Source organism: Mus caroli, chromosome 7, assembly GCF_900094665.2.
Source record: "Mus caroli chromosome 7, CAROLI_EIJ_v1.1, whole genome shotgun sequence".
Taxonomy (NCBI): domain Eukaryota; kingdom Metazoa; phylum Chordata; class Mammalia; order Rodentia; family Muridae; genus Mus; species Mus caroli.
The window spans coordinates 126,456,247-126,473,326 of record NC_034576.1 but is presented as its reverse complement, the minus strand read 5'-3'; the positions used below and the strand labels follow the sequence as shown (position 1 = coordinate 126,473,326).

The following is a 17,080-nucleotide window of genomic DNA, read 5'->3' as shown; positions in this document are numbered from 1 at the left end:
TCTCTCTCTCTCTCTCTCTCTCTCTCTCTCTCTCTCTTTCTCTCTTTCTTATACTCAACTTAGCATCTGTCTGTGACATTGGAAGATGTTTATTCTGTTTAACTATTAACTAGTAGAAGATACTATTCATGGTAGATTTTAGTAGCCATCTGGTCAACCAGACATTGTTGATTCCTCCACAGGGATACCATGAGAGCTATACCTCTGCCTAAGCCCACAACATTGGATGTAACCTGAATGGATCAGGTTGGCAATCTACTTGGTACTCCAGCATGGTTGACACTTCTGAACCTGGGGGATTTGGGACTCTGCTTAAGAGTATCCTTGCTATTCATTAGCCTTCCCTCCACACCATCAGCCTCACTTATCACCCTCTTCCTGTTCCCACTGGAAATCTTGACCAGTCATTTGGTAAAACATCATGTTGAAGGGTTTGTAGAATTTCCGAAGTCTATGGATGACATCTGGGTCAATTCGGGGATGAGTCCGACCTTTGCTCTTGCCCAAACATCTTGGGGCGCTGCTGTCTTCTGGCTTCTTCAGGCAAGGGAACCCCTTGGTTTTGTTGAAGTAAAAGTGCTTCTCAGTCACCACACGCTTGAGGCCTAGGAAATCCTGGACCTTGGCCATCTCCCCTGCAGGGTCCACTATGAGTCGCTCACCACTGACAAACAGGATCTGAGAAAGGGGAAAGTACTGCAGCCAGTTCTCCAGGTGCAAAGCATAGATCCCAATTCGAATGGCGCTCCAAGAGGCATCAATCAGCCCCAGGGTCCGGTTTTTGAAGGCCAGAACCTCAAAGGTGGGGATCTCTGGCTTTTTTGACAGTGTCTGGGTATAGTCAGAAATGGCCCTGGTCACTGGGTTTCGTACCACCACAATGAGTTTGATATCCTTGGCCATAGAGTGGATGCGCTTGGGAGCCTCATTCGTCACAAAATAACTGGGGGTCTTCTCCATGGTTATCTGCCCATCCAATGTCTTAGGCATCACATTTCTAGAAGAACAAAGAAAGAGGAAATACAGTGGTTATTACTATACCCAAGATATTTTAGTATCTTTGCACAAATTATATGCAACACATAGCCTAGGTAGGAGCCACTAAATAGAACAGAGGAGCACTGGGCAGTTCTGTCTCGATGTCCCAAATGAAGGCTTGACTATGTAATTATCAGAAAAGGCAGCCTAAGATTTATGCATTACTCTTTGGAAAGCTTGTATTCTTGGGTTTAAACTGCCTTTCTACCTCTTACCAATTGTATTTAACCTAGATATGCCCTTAATTTCCTTACATATTAGTTTTATAATCTCTGAAATAGAGGTAATGATAGCAACGACTTCACACTGTAGTATGAGGATTAAGGGAGCTAATGTTTGAAAGCATTTAGCATGGAATCTCTTGCGTGCATGAGCTCAGTAAATTAAGGGTTTTATTATTGTTGTAGTAGCTTTCAGGAAATGTTTGCGCTCAACAAGACCTCAAAGATTATGTAGTCCAGGGTTGGCAAATTCTCCTTGCCTCCTGTTTGTATGTGAGTCACAGCTAAGAAGGATTTATAACCTTTAAATGGCTGTGGGAAAAAGCCCAAATGATAGTAATAGCAGCATTGTATGATACATGAAAATTATGCAGAATTTATATTTCAATGCTTGTAAATAAACCTTCATTGGGACCCAGCCACACTGGCTCATTTACATATTGTTTATGTGCTGCTTTTATACAATAAATAGTGAAATTGGTTGGTGCAACAGGTATGTGGCACACAGAACCTAGAGTATGCATCATTTTGCTTTTTAAGGAGGTTTTCTGACCCCTAATTTAGCATAAAAAACAGTGTTGAATAAATGTTAAAAAAAAAAGAAACCCAAGGATAAAGAATAACAAAGACAAATATACATGGAGGCAAAAGCACATATACATAAATAAAAATCTAAATAAAATTAATTAAAGGGCAAGCTAAGACCCCAGCATCTCCCCTATCTTTTTTCTCACTTTGATGGCCTGGTCATGCAGTAAACAGGCTTTTCCTAACATATACCACTCTCATAATGAGCTGGGTTGCCACAAACTCCTCCCCCATCCCAAATAAGCCTAAGCAACTGTGGATTGGAATCTCTGAAACCAAAAGTCACAATAAACCTTTCTTCTTACAAAGTTGACTATGGTAGGTGTCTGTTATAATAATGAAAAGTTGCAGAAGAACACAGACCCCACAGCATGGTTCTTGTCTACCAGTCTCTTTGACAAAAACACTTTCCATCATCACCTCTATATCCATGTTTTCCTTTGATGCCACTACCTCCAGCCCAAAGCAGGGGGCCAATCGGTGATTAAAAATAAGGCTCAGGATATTATTATGCAGTCAGTTCACTATAGGCATATGGAGACCAGTGCTAATTGAGGATAAACATGTTCAATTTCAATGCCTCATGGTACAATGGGCCATCTGCCACCAGGTGCTCCATTACATCCATTCACTTCTGTGTCTTAACCAAAGTGGTACATTCAGGATTACACAAGACCTCTTTGTTACGATGACATGCTTTTAAATGTCTCAGCTAATAAAACTTAATTCAGACGAAGATCCCTTAGCCTCTCCTACCGTAATTAAATTTATTTACTATCACTTGCATGGAGAAAGAATGACTTCTTTTATCTCTAATTCACATGCTCTGTCAATAATTAATTGCTGCTGGGTTTTGAGCTTCCACAGCAAGCTCCTTTATTAATCAAGAGGAATTTGTCTGGTAGAAAAATTTGTTAGAACTGGACCTTGTTAGAGTACACTGGTCGGGGAGGATGTAGTTTTTAGGTGAAAGCCACAGGCATGACCATCAGTAAGCATGTTTGTTTGAGATGATATAGTCTCCACAGTGTTGCCAGTATCTGTGTGTGTGTGTGTGTGTGTGTGTGTGTGTGTGTGTGTGTTGTCTGTGTCTGTGTGTTTATGAATGTGCCAGTGATCTCATTTGGAAAAGTGAGGGTAAGGAACAGCCTTTGAAAGTAGACCTGCCTAATTCAATAACCCGAACGCTCTGATGATCTTTGTTGTCTCAGTGAAGCCCCTTACCTCATTCTCAACCTCAGTTTCCCACCTAAAAGATAGAGCTAATAAAATCCCATGCTCAAAGGACTGAGATGAAGACTAAATGTCATAATGCAGGTGGATCGTTCAAGAGAGTACCTCATGAATGCCAGAATCTTATTTTCACTTAAGCTGGCTGTCTGTGATCATTTTCAGAGCAATTCTTATGGAAGCACAGAGGGAAAACCTTTCATTCAACTGAATGGAAAAGCCAAATGGAGGGTCTGGTCTACAATAAGGCCAATTCTTGATCTAGAGATTGATGGCCAACCAGGAACATATATTACAAAACATTAAATAAATGTTGACAAATATATAATGTCCTGAAAAATGTTAGTTTTGTGGTGGCCTCCCCCAGATTTTGGCCCCTGGGTTGCTCTTTTCCATGTCAGTCTTTCTGCACTTTTCCTCAGTAGGGAAGCAGCTGTGTAACTCCTCCTCTCCATTCTTTGTATTCATTCAATAGATCTCAGTGTTGACTTTGCATTAAGTCCCATTCAAATGATCTCCTCTGGCTAACTGACAGTCTGTCAAGGCCCCTTTGGATCTTGAATCTTTTATCCAAAGCATCTGAGATAAAGTGGTTCCCAACCTACATGCCAGTGGATACAGTAGGCTGAAGACACGCCCCACTCAGTATTTAATGTAAAGGGAGTCAAAAGCAAGGAACATTGAGGAAAGCAGAGGCAGAGGAGGAGTCTTGGTGGCTCTGATCATCTTGCTGCAGGTGAATGGGACAAGCATGAAATTCAAGTGCATTCTCACAGCTGGGCATCCATGGTAAGCAACACTGGATCACTGCTTTAAGATCCAACTGTTTCTTTGCCAGTGAAATAAAATCTCCAGAGTCTTCTCCTAATTCTACAAAATAATTGTTCTCCCTCTTCTAAAACTTAGCCTTTCATTCATTCACTCATCACTCATTCATTTGTTCGTAACATGAATAAGCATTTACTAGTAGTATAATGGTTGATAAGACAAGGTTGGAGCATGCAGCCTAGCTGTGACTTCTGGCAATAAAAGTATTATAGTGCCATATAATTATCTGTTTTTATCAACAGAGCAGGTATTACTACTTTTCCAGTTTCCAGCAGGCACAGAACCCAAGGTCTCACTGTCAAGGAAACTGCTGAATGTTTTGTCTAACAGGTAAGTTATTCAGAAGTTCATTAGTTGCCTGTCAAGCTATTCATCTCTTCTCTGAAGCTGAGGCCAGTTCTGGATAAGTTTTATCATAATAAGTTTTGTTGCTCTTTCTCCTCCCTAGATCTCTCATCTGGGCCTCTGATCCAGCAACTATTTCTACACTCTCCTAGTCTCCTCTCCCTGTGATGCTGTAGGAAGCAGGGCTCAGTGGTTTGCTCAGTCATTAAAGTGTTTATCACAAACAATGGGACCTAAGTTTGACCCCCTCCCCCCCAGGACCCACATTTAAAAAAACCTGGATGTAGTGGTACATGCTTACATTTTTAGACTCTGGAAGCAAAGACAAGTGGAACTATGAGGCTTGCTAGTCAGCCACTTTAGCCTACTTGGAAAGCCCCAGGCTAATGAGAGACTCTACCTCAAAAAAGAAGGGAAGTGGCACCTGAGGAAAAACAACCGAAGTTGACCTCTGCCCCCCACATACACAGGTGCGCATTTGTATATACACAACACACTTGCATTCATGCACAGAGAGAGAGAGAGAGAGAGAGAGAGAGAAAGAGAGAGAGAGAGACAGACAGACAGACAGACAGACAGACAGAGACAGAGAGACAGAGAGACAGAGAGACAGAGACAGAGAGAACATACACGTGCACAGAGAGAGTTGGGGGAGGGGGAGAGAGACTGAGACTGAAGCTAGCTGAGGTATTTCTTCTATGGGATATGACAAATTTCCACCTGGGCTTAGAGTCTTATCCTTCCCACCTTCTTGAAGCTTTTCACCCCTCAATTTCTCTTCTCTTTTCTACTTTTTAATTAAGTTCTTCTCAGCTGGGTCTGACATTTCAATACGCCCATGTTCTCACATCGTGGTGTGTGTGAAGAACACGAGAAAGGCCAGGGATGCTGGAGGGAGTTAGAAAATGTAAGAGAGTTAGAAAATAAGGTCAGGAAAGATGGGTGGGGACCAAATCCTAGAGGGCTTAACAGATCCAAGGAAGGCATAAGGATTCTTTTGTATATGACAAGAATCCACTGAAGAGAGCCAAACAGGAGACTAGAGTGTGATTCACACTTAATTGTCTTTTCTGGTTGACTGGTGAGACTAGAGAAGACTGTATGTGTTTCAAAGGCAGCATGCTCAGAAGCTATGTCAAGGCTATGGATAGAAGTGGCAGTAGTCCATATGAATAAGCATCCATCATCCTTATGGATGGGAAGATTCCTTATTGAAGTAAAAGAGAGGTGTTTAGGAACACTGGCAGCAGCATGGTGAATGGATGATCTGGTTATAAGGAGAACCCTGTAACGCAAGCAGCTGTGAAATGGAAGACAACAACACTGACTTTGAATATGGAAGATGGGATATCTGTTACGTACTCAGGTGAACCCAAAAACTTGGGTGTCTGAAATCCACAGTCTGAAACCATGGTAGTCTGAACCGCAGAGAAAGACCTGGGTTGGAGATGAGCATGCATCTTCTATGTGCATATTCCATCTGTTGGCGAGTAAGAGCTCAATGTCTATATGTCTGTCTTCTGCTAGTCACCAGCAGATACTCAGACCAGTTCTTTGTCTATGCATTGAATTCTCAAGCAGGAAAATTTTAAATGTTTGTTGTATCAAAAAGTTAATGTTCACAAAGGTTTTTAACTAACTCCTATTTTCTTTCATTGTATATTTTAGTTTGGATACAGAGCTTGGGATGGGAAAATTCAGGGAATTCAGGACCTTTTTCTTGCTAGATAAATGTTCTACCACATCTCAGCACTTTATTAACTCCCACTGCCCCCATGCTCCCCAGAGTCCTTGCAATTCTGAGATTACAATGAAGACCTAAAGTAGACTGGGATGAGGTGAAGCTCAGCAGGAAAGGGCTGGCTTAGCACATACCATGCACAAAACCCTTAATTTGTTCTCTTTCATTGTAAAAAAATCCAAACAAATATACAACCAAAGAATCACAACAGAATTGACTCCCAGGTTCTGCATAGCTAGTCTCAGTTCTCTATGATACAGGGCAATTCTTTCCTCGACTGTGTTCTTAGAGCTTTAAATGGTAAATGCAACTATGTAATGAATGCTCTATGGCTATTTGTAGTCATTGAATTATTATGAGAGTGATACACAAAAGAATATATGGTCCCCAGGGAGTTGGGGAAACTGGATGAAATTGGATCACATGCTCCTTAGATTAGATTTTCCATGTATGGGGTCAGCAAGCGTGCATCATACCATCACTGACTGAAGGACCATGTACTTCACCAGGGACAATATGGTGAGAAAATACCACATCTGGGCTTGGACGAGCTCCTTAACAATACCCAGGATGCTCAGAGCAGCCATGACATCAGCATCACCATAGAGTCCTGAAGTGAGAATCACTCTACCCAAGCTGTCAGTGGCTCTCACAGCCTGTAGTTTAGTGCCCAGTAAAGGCACGAATGTTATGGTTGTATTGTCCTAGCACTTGTCAAAAGGATCAAAAGTCCCAGGTTAATTATAGCTACTCAGCAAATTTGAGGCCAGCTCTGAGGGCATGTAAACCTATCTAAAAAACAATGCATTGTTAACTTCCAATACATTAAAATTATGATGAATTCATTGAGTGTGTTCCCACTGTAAGTCCATAAGCACCTGCAATGCCTCATTTCCATTATCTGAAGAGCAATCATTACATGAATAATTGCCTTTTCACAGGCATTTATTAAATGAGTTAATACCTAAGGAGTGATTCACATGGATTCTCTATACATTTGATGTTGATTTTTAAAAATCTCTTTTGAAGTTTGTACCCTTATAATCTACAAATCAGAAAACTGAAGCCTGGTAAGACTGATTCGTTTGTTCACAGTCAAAATAGGTAGAAGGCAAATTCAACTTTACATTTTGCCTAGTACCATAGCTTACCCTTTTGGTTACTTCTTGACAAGTGCCACATTGCAGGGGCTCAGCAAAGTGACATGACTGTCCCAAAGTCACTGTGTTAGTGTCAAAGTAGAACTTTAAAATCAGACATTTAAAAATCATTCCATGACTTGTGAAAGTGGCATACTACTGTGAAGCACCGAACCCAGGCCAGAATCTCTAGAAATTCTTGTCAGATCAGGCTACATCATTCAATTTGTAATATCTCTCTCCAGGGCCTCCTCAACTGAAGCGAATGGACACCATCATGAACATGGAGGGAGAAAGCAGTCAACCATATGAGATATAAAGTGCCCATTTTTTCTGGCAGGGTCAGTGCAGAGCTTGCCTTTAGCGTCCCTGAATTGCAGGTGTGTGGGCACCTTACATTTTCCCAAATGCATTATCTAGTGGAATAAATGGTGCATAAATTAGCAATACTTTCTGAGCCTTCCTGATGAACTACAACCCACAAAAATAGTGGTTAAAACAAGGGCAAGAGGTGGGTTGGGCTCCTCTTCAGCTAGGGAAGAAACAGTTAACAGCCAGTGAAGCAACTGTGTTACATTACCCTGGTTTAACCTTTCAGGCCCCTGTGACTCACTGAGCCATTTATGAAGATGGAGAATGTCATGTGTCAGAGAGAAAACTTAATCTTGCCCAATGATTCACGAGCCTTTCCCAAATATGTTGGGTCTTCACATCCAAGTTTATGAAAAAGAATGTGTGATCCATTTGAAAACTGCATTCATATACAGACAATGGAGGAAATCTGCATGTTTGGGAACCACACTGCTCTAAGCTAGAAGCAAAAGAAAGTTCTGGGCTACAGGTCTGAGTTAACAGTCAACTTACTGAATGAATTTAGGACACAACTGTTTCTTCCTTAGATCTCCACTTCTTGTACATAAAAAGGGCTGTTTCAAGGTCACTTCTCATTAATTCAATAAAGTATCTGTTGGTGATTATTATATACAAGGGGCTAATCACCTGTTGGGTAAAAAGCAGGTGTGGTCCCTGACATTCAAGACACTAAGGGGGGAAAGTGGGATGGACCATTTTTGTGGTGGTTCCAGTGAGATGACTCTGCAGCTGCATCTCTTCTACCCTTGCTGTATGCCGTCACAGGGAAGAGGAAGAGGACAGAAAGCTGTAAGCTGAGCAGAAGATGATGAAGACTATGATAAATGGAGTGTGAAGAAGAAGGAAGTGGAAGGTGAGACACAATAATATACAAGGGAGGATCATAAAACAATAAGAAAAACACCCTGGGTCTAAATGTCATACAATCACAATACCGAAGAAAACAATAACCTCAGGTCTTAACCATGTTTCTGCTCTGAAGGTTGTTCCAAATTAGCAGAGATCTATCAGGACTAGGATGGTTCTGATTCTTATTGAGGTGGGTGCTTTGGAGTTTGGTTTTGTCTCCAAAGAACTACCTGAATGCTGTAGTTTGGTCAAGAATGGCCCCCACAGGCTTATATATTGGCATGCTTGGCTTCTAGTTTATTAGGAAAGATTAGAAAGTGTGGTGTAATTTATTTTTAAACCTATTTTAATGATGGTTTTAAAACATTTTATTTTCCTTTGTAGCCCACCATCCACCAGGGGTAGGAGAAGAGAAAGGATACAGGGGTGGGTGTGGACCTGTTTAGAAAGGTTCTTTGGAGCAACTTCTATCTGTGTTGTCTAAAAATGGACAGTTTAAGTTTATAGGTTAGCAGTGACAGCTCAATCTACTTGCAAATACTTTACAGATATATCAGCAGTCCAGTTTTGTAGAGTTGAGAGGGCAAACACAAATCAACAGTGGTGGCTCTACCTAAAAGAGACAACCAGGCCTCAGCCTTGGCGCATGTCAGCAGGAACACCAGGAGAAGTTCTTGGCTCTGCCTCTCTCAGCAAAGCAAGATCAGTGAGGATGTGAGACCAACAAGCATTACACAGCTAGCTCTATCAACAAGCCAAGCTCAACCTCTGTCACTGTCCTTTATATTCCCTCCAAACATCACATGCCCTCTATGGGTCTTGCCTCAACACAGATCTTGCCTCACCATGTGAGTCTGTCTTAGTTGACAAACCTCTGCCAATCAGCCCAAGACCACAATAGTGACAAAAGAAAAACAAACAAGCAAACAAACAAAAAAACCTCACAACAAGTAATGACATACCACCAAAAGTTTTTTGGTATGTATTTCTTTATAGAGTCCTCACACATGGAGTGCAATAACACAGTGTAAGACAGACCAATACACATATGTTGTTAGTAAAAAATCCTTCACCATCTGTCCTTTCATGTACTTGCTTTAACAAACCATTCTTTCACCTATGTTTGTTTCAGCCAAACGTTTCTTAACAAGTCTGCCTTAGCCTTTCACCTATGTCTACTTCAGCTAAACATTCTTTCACGTGTTTGCCCCAGCAAAACATCATCCAACTGACTTTCCAAAGAACATGTAAGTTTCCACTTTGGTGTGGCCTTATTGGAGAAGATGTAGCCCTTAGCAATGGGCTTTGAGGTTTCAAAAGTCCACACTCATTCTCTCTCACATTCTTAGGGGCCCAGTCTCATTTTCTCTCTACTTATATTTTGCCAATACAATATAAGCTCTCAACTACTGCTCCAGCAGTATGTCTGCCTGCCACAATGCTTCCCACCATGAAGATCGTGGACTAAACCACTGAAATTGTAAGCCAACCCCTAATTAGATGCTTTTTGTGTGTGTGTATGTGTGTGTGTGTAAAATTTGGAAAAGAGGTAGAAATTCATTCCTAGTGCTGCCTTACCACCATCACTTGCACATATCCTCATCACCAGGAAGGGCAGCTTGTCTGTATTTCCAAGAATCAGATAATGTTTATCTCCAGGGAAGGTAAGCATTGCAATGCTTTATGATCTATAAAGACGAGATACTCCAGGCACTGCCACTGAGCAGCTTGTGTGTCAGTGCCTGGGTCTACCCTGGATTTCAAAATCAGTACTGTCCTTTTTGTTTATGTCAGCTAGCACCCCTGGCCACTGTCTTTCAGGTCATAGGCCCCTACAGACATGCTGACCACATGTGTTCATAGGTATTGCCAATTTTTTCTTGGAAGTTCCAGTCACTCTTTGGATCCACTGGTTTAAGCCTTGAATTAAATCTAGTCTGTGCCTTTCATTACAGATAAGATCTTGGACAAGCTGATTTGCTGATCTCTGCCTAGCTTTTCTCAGCTATAAACTGGAATAGTAATAATATGTACTGCATGCAGTTATCTTAACATGGAGTAAATTCCTTTGGATTCAACTGTGTTCATTTACCTGAGACTGAGAAGCTTAAAAAGAACAGGAGTTTGTTTTGGCTCATAGTTCCAGAGGTAGAGCTCTGAGTGCTGGCGTCTGTGGTGGCCTTCTGGCTGCTGGAATTCAAAGACTGCACAACACATCTATCTGCTATGCCTTGACTCTGAAATGTCCTCTACAAGTTCATTTTTGAAGGTTTGTTCACAGCTGGTGTCACAATTTTGAGTGCCTGAGTAGCCTTTGGGAGGTGAGGCACAGTTGGTGGCCTTGGAAAGTTAGAGCTCAGCCCTAGTTTCTGGTCCAACTCTGAGCTTCCCAATCCAAGTGGAGTGAGGAGCTTCCAGTGCATGCTGCCACCACCATGAAGACTCAACCATCCCTTCTCTGCCAGGGTGAGCTGAAAGTTTCAGAAACTGCGAGCCAAAAGTAAATCCGTCCTCCCTTAAGTTATTTTTCTTTTTTAAAGATATTTTGAAGGTAGCGCACACACATATCACTAGAGGGAGCACATATGTACATATGGCCTCTAGTTGCTCTCTCCTTTATAAAGCTACCAGAACTCAAACACAGGACCTTTACCTTGGTAACCTTTTCCAACCCCAACCAATACCCAAAGGCTGACTTCTGAACATCATGGACAGATTCAGTTCTGATCTTAATAGCTTAATTAAATTTCAAACTACAAACCCTGGAGGCACAGACTCAAACTGTGCCCAACCAGAGCCATTGCTCTAGTGGCAGACCTGTGTAAAGCCTGTGTAAGTATACATTAATGCTATGCGTGCTGTCAACCTACTAAGACAATGTGTAGCATTCTAGAAACTTCACCTTGGAATGTTAAGTATCTCAACTACTAAACGTCATGCCTAGATAGAGGATTATTAGCTGTGTGGTGCCAGTTCAGAGTCTTTAATAACTGTGGCTTAGGAGATGTGGATCCATTAATAGAGCCAGATCCTCTATGACAACATGTAAGCTAGATCCCTCTTCTGTGACTCTGCACAATGACCAAGTAAGGGCTTCTGTTTAAACAAGAGCTATAGGTTTCAATGCTAATATAATTTGAATTAGAATATAATTACCTCTCTTGAAACCTAATAGCAAAGGATTAATTTATCCATTTTACATAAAGTAGTATTGTTCACTATCACCAGACACCAAGCATTTAGTACACAATAATCGATACAGTATTTATAGACTGGATATGCATATATGAGTTATGCTAGGGATATGGTTCAGAACTATGAAGAGTCGGGGAAACTGAAGATACTTGTGGGTGCTTGAACTTGAACAATAGTCACATCTTTGCTGGTGAAGAGAGAAGACTGTGGGAAGCCAGAGGTGTTGGGCTTCTTGATATTGGCATTGGACATACAGAGCTGGCTTCCTTTCTGGGTGTAACATGGTGTTGGATAGTTTTTTCATGTCAACTTAACACATGCTAGAGTCACTTAAAAAGTGGAAGCTCCAATTGAGAGAATGATAAATCATCTCATATGAACACACACATGTACACACAGACAACTTTTTAAATATATAGATTTACCCTTATCGGCAAACACTTTAATGTGGCATATACACCAGGGCAGTACCAGAAAAACTTCTCTTCGCTATGCTTGAATCTTAAGCATCTAGAAATCCTCACAACTCAGCAGGGCTTAGGCACCACTCAGGGCTCATGCTTCATGCTGCACAAATGATAAGTATTGCTTGTGTTTTCCTGTCCACTAATCTTTCTCAATATGACACTTGTCTTTAACATCAACAGACAGCCATGTGACAGGCAAAGACTTCTTAGTTCCATTCTATTTAGACAGCACAGATGGACAGAAAGAGCTAGGGATTCCACAGTCTTTTAAAAAGCATTTGTAAATGAGTCATCGCTGAATCTATATCTTTAAAAAGCTGTCTGTGTGTGCATGTGCCTGTTCATATGAGAGAGTTTATTGACTAACTTTGTACTCACTGGTGTTTGTGGGGTTGTAGACATTCCTTTCAATATTTCCCAAATTTACAGGTAGAAAACCATGGCTTTAAAATTGAAATGCCTCCAGCCTCTGTCTTCTCAACAGGAACCTCTTCTCTAGCCCAGCGGTTCTCAACCTTCCCAATGCTCTGACCCTTTAGTACAGTTTCTCGTCTGACCCCCCCCCCAATGATAAAATTAGTTTGTTGCCGCCACTTCATAATCGTATTTTTTCTATTGTTATGAATACTAATGTAAATATCTGATATGTAGGATATCTGATATGCAACTCCAGTGAAAGGGTCATTAGACCCCCAAAGGGGTCATGACCCACAGGTTGAGAACCACTGTGGTCTAGCCCTTTGTCCTTTGTGCATGGAAGGTCCTATCCAGATATCCTAAGAGAATCTGTTCCATTATTTTGAATAAATTAGAGGGTAAAACACACATCACCTGCCCCTGACTGGGGATCCCATCTGGAATGTACTTGTCTAACATTTTGTTTATGTACATTCAAAGAGAGCCTCTCTGTAGAACCCTGCACACTGACTTCTATCTGCAATCTTATTTCCTATCCTCGGGCTCAGCATCTCAAAGGGCAAGTCCAACAATTAAGCACTGATTACAGAGGTGCCAGCTTGTCTGCTCAGGCCCTTTGTGCTCACAGTTAACAGACAGTGAGTGGCAGGATGGCCTCCAGGTCTCTCTATCTCACCTCTTGCTTTCCTCTCAGCTGTATGTCAGGTTGTCACTGCCCCAGGAATGCTGCCACCCCTCCTTGCTTCTCACCAGCATCTGATTATGTTCCAAGCCCCATCGGTTCTTCCTAAGCGTACCCACCACTCTGATGAATGTCTAAGTCCTGTACCCTCAAGCTGTGTGGGTCCCCAACAAACCTCAACCTGGGAGGGAAGGAAAATGTGGCTTGTTTGTGATGGCAACTGCCAATATGCCAGGTTTTCATTCAAGTCTTGCCTTTTCTTGGTCTACATTTTGCTTTATTACTCCTGCCTAATAGTTTCTTTTGTTTGTCAACTTAATTAGATGAAAAGATGCCTAGGGAATTAGTGAAGCAGGCTTCTAGATGCTTCTATCAGAATGTTTCTAGAGATGATTAACTGAGACGGATGACATGTTATCAATGCAATTAGCATTGTCCCATAGGCAGAAGGTATTTAAAAATGGCAGAATGTGCCAGAAATGAGAGAGAAGCTCTCTTTTTAGTTGTTGGCCAGGGCTTTCTAACAGGCTCCCCAAAACATACAGCCTATTACTGTTGCCCTTGGTTACCCTCCAGACATGGAACATAAGTATCTATTGGTGAAATTACCATATACTTCAGAAACATGGCTCAAAGGCCCCTGAACTCTGATCTGAACAGCCCTCCATAAGGATGAGCTTTCATGGAATCAGAGGGGCTATGCAAGTTTACAAAGGTGGGAGAAAATCAACAGCCCCACCTAGCTATCATACCCATGAACTGCATCAAAATAGCATTTACCCATTAGGTAGTGAAGTGATGCTAATATCGTGGCGGTAACAACTCTCTAATTGGACTTAAGACCCACTCAATAAGAGGGATACCATGGCTAGTTCTGGAAACCTAGCTAATCACTCAATGGTATTGAAGTCATGATTATTGGGGAAGAATCTATAATCAGTTTTATTAAACTAGCATAATCCCTAACTACAACCTAAAAACATTTGTTTTTATACCCAGAGATAAGTGTAGTCTTCATCCCTCATCTAGGAATCTTCTTTCTAATATATGGAGACCACTACAGAAAACTACAACCAGTCAAAATGTAGAGTTGTGGAGTGTAGTCCCAGTGGATACATCTGCAAAACATTCCCATAATCTAAAGCTCAGGGAATATTTCAGAAAAAAAGGCAGAAAGATTGTGAGAGCTAGAGGATCAGGAAGATTGCTCTGAGATCGTATCTTCTAGCAAGTATTAGAAGCTACACCAGCAAATTCTCACCAACATGACTGCATCAACAGGAGATGAATGAGGAAGAAAATGGACATGAGAAGTGGATGAGAAGAAAGCTCACAAGGCCTCAACCCAACACATAGAACCACAGGCAACTGAGTAAACTGGGAATAGGAGAGGTGGCTTTCCCCCTGGAAAGAGCATAACAACTGATTGTCCAGTGCCTGAAACACATAAAATCCACATTACATATACTCCACAGGTATATTTAGGAACACATATGTATTTGCATATTTATGCATACAATAATAACTGATAAAATAGGTCATGAATTTAAGAAGGACAGGGGTACATGAGAGTGTTTGGAGGGAGAAAATGGAAGAGAGCAAGGGAAGGGAGAAACACTGTATTTAAATTACAACCTCAAAAATAAAAGAGAGAAAGAGGAAGCCTGCTAACCCAGGTGTTCTTAAGCCCTGTTTCATAAGCGCCATGACCTGAGCGCTGTGCTCCTCCATGCCCTCCCTACCATTCCACACCAAACCCTCCAAAACCATGCGTTGAAATAGATTGATTTCTCATTCTTTTCACTCTTGTTTATTGAAGCAGGCTCTCACATAATCCTCTGGTTGGTCTCAAAGTTTAGAATCTCCTGTCACAGCTTCCCAAATGATGAGATTACAGATTTGAGCTAGTGTTCTTAACTAATCTTTCTACGTTTTTAAGTGTCGGGCATTTTGCCAGTGACAAAGGTCTGACTACTAGCCTCACTACTTTGTGACCCCATATGCTCTTTAGGTTGTGTCTATATTTTGTCAGTTTTTTTTGATTTGTGGGTTGAAGCATGATCATTTGACAGATTTCTGCATTGTATTCAATCCAATCAGGGAGATTAGCTCTTCGCCTGGCAGGCCCTTTCAGTAGTCCCTCCTAGGCACCATCTTCTCTACTGGGATGATATCCACCTTGCTATTTCCACTGCCTAGGACTCTGGCTCTGCTGTGTGAAAGACTAAAGGAAAAGCATTTAACCACCTCAAACCCCAGTTTTCTCATCAAATAAAACAAGGATGGACAGCAAGAGCAATCAGAAATGTTTTATACAATTATGATGCCCTTCTCAGTACACCTCCAAGGAATTCACTGCTCACCGCAAATGCAGATCGCTGTTGTTTCTCCATAGGAATCCTATCTCTTCATTGTGTGTTCTCAGAGAATGACATGTTAAGAGCCATGCGACTGGTGAGGTCATTTGATTTCTGTCTCTTTGCATCTTTAAAATGAATCTTGACTTTTTGTAAATAAGTTATCTGTGTTTCTTCTGTGTGGCCCAGGGTATCTTATCTGGTCAGTGAGATGGTTAATGTTTATTGAATGCACTTGATGTTTTATCTATGAAAGTGTTGCTGGGGTCAGTCATGCCTGGCTATGGAAGCTTGTAAAATAAGTCAGGCAAGATGGAGGCACCTGTCTATATGAGTGACAGGTGTAAATGCTGCTGTGAAGTATAGGCATGTTTTGCCAGGAACTGTGGACCTGTTCTGGGGTTTGGTTACAAGAGAGGCATAGGATGAATGAAACCTACAGGCCCCCTCTAGTTCCCAGCAGCCAGGGCAGTAGGGACAAGTCTCCGACAAAAATGCTTCTGCAAGAGTCTTCACTGCTGTCCTTGAACTGTTTCCTTCAGAAGTTGCATCCCCAAATCAAGAGCTCTAGCATCAATGATGTAAAATACAATCATAAATTAATTAGTGCATCATACTGTGTCTGTATTTAGACCTGCCTTTCACAGCTTGAGGTGCATGAAATACTAAACAGATTTTTCAGCCAATCAATCTGATCATGTACCAGATGGAGAGATGACAGCTAGGAGAGATCAGTACAACCTAGAAAGATATGCATGGACATGTGCACTATGCTATGGAGAGTGTTATAATATCTACGATTCATACATACAAATGAATGTATTAATGCTCTCTTGCTCTTTCAATAATTTATATTATCTTGTATTCACATTATATTAACTACCCCTTTTGGACAAGGCCTCCTACCCCAAAATACCCATGAGACTTGCTCTCTTCTCCAAATCAGCCCCTTTTGCTAACACCATAGAAATTGTTCTCTGAAATGATTTCTCATGCATGTCTATTTTCTAGGGCATCATTGTTCTGCCCTGGAACTCTAAGAAGCAAAGTAGTAAGTGATTTGGCTCTTTTGTGTTCTGAGCTCCCAGAACTGTGATTAGTGTCTGGACTAGTCAGGTCTCCACAAATATTTGTTGAGTAACAGACTAAAGAATAGAAAGGACAGTTAGGAAGATGGGAGAGAGAAGGGAGTATAAGGAGCGTTTGCTCACAGCAGTATACGCTCAAATAGCAATATCTCCCACTACATCACCCTCCCTCCTATTTCCATCCAAGTCCCATCTACTCCCGACTTAGCACCATCTCTTCAATTTTAGGTATACCCTAAACATGGCTTAATAAGTAACATCCAGAGAGTCTCTTGGCTGCCTTGGCTTTAGAAACGTACCATATTTTAACTTCTTCTCTCCTCCCATAATCCCCTGGGTGTCACTTCTCTACCCCATCACATCCTTTAGCCTTCCTGCTCGAATAGCTTGTTCCATCTGGTTCCATTTCTGGGTGCCATTATCCACATTGAGAAGAAATTTCAAAAGCTGTCACTGGCTTGGAAGGAGTTAGCGTCACACAGAAGGTATGGTGATGGCCTCTAGGGCTGGGGAAATGGCCCAG

The 17,080-nt window shown here is 41.5% G+C and overlaps 1 protein-coding gene across 1 annotated transcript in view; it reads right to left on the bottom strand.

Annotated features, from left to right (window-relative positions):
* Positions 1-25: 25 nt before the first annotated feature.
* Hs3st4 (heparan sulfate-glucosamine 3-sulfotransferase 4) overlaps positions 26-17,080 on the bottom strand; it is a 404,876-nt gene continuing 387,821 nt past the window's right edge. The window contains exon 2 of the mRNA XM_021168814.2: positions 26-997. Coding sequence (XP_021024473.1) covers positions 361-997 — 637 coding nt within the window. The 3' untranslated portion in view covers positions 26-360. The remainder of the gene's footprint in view (positions 998-17,080) is intronic.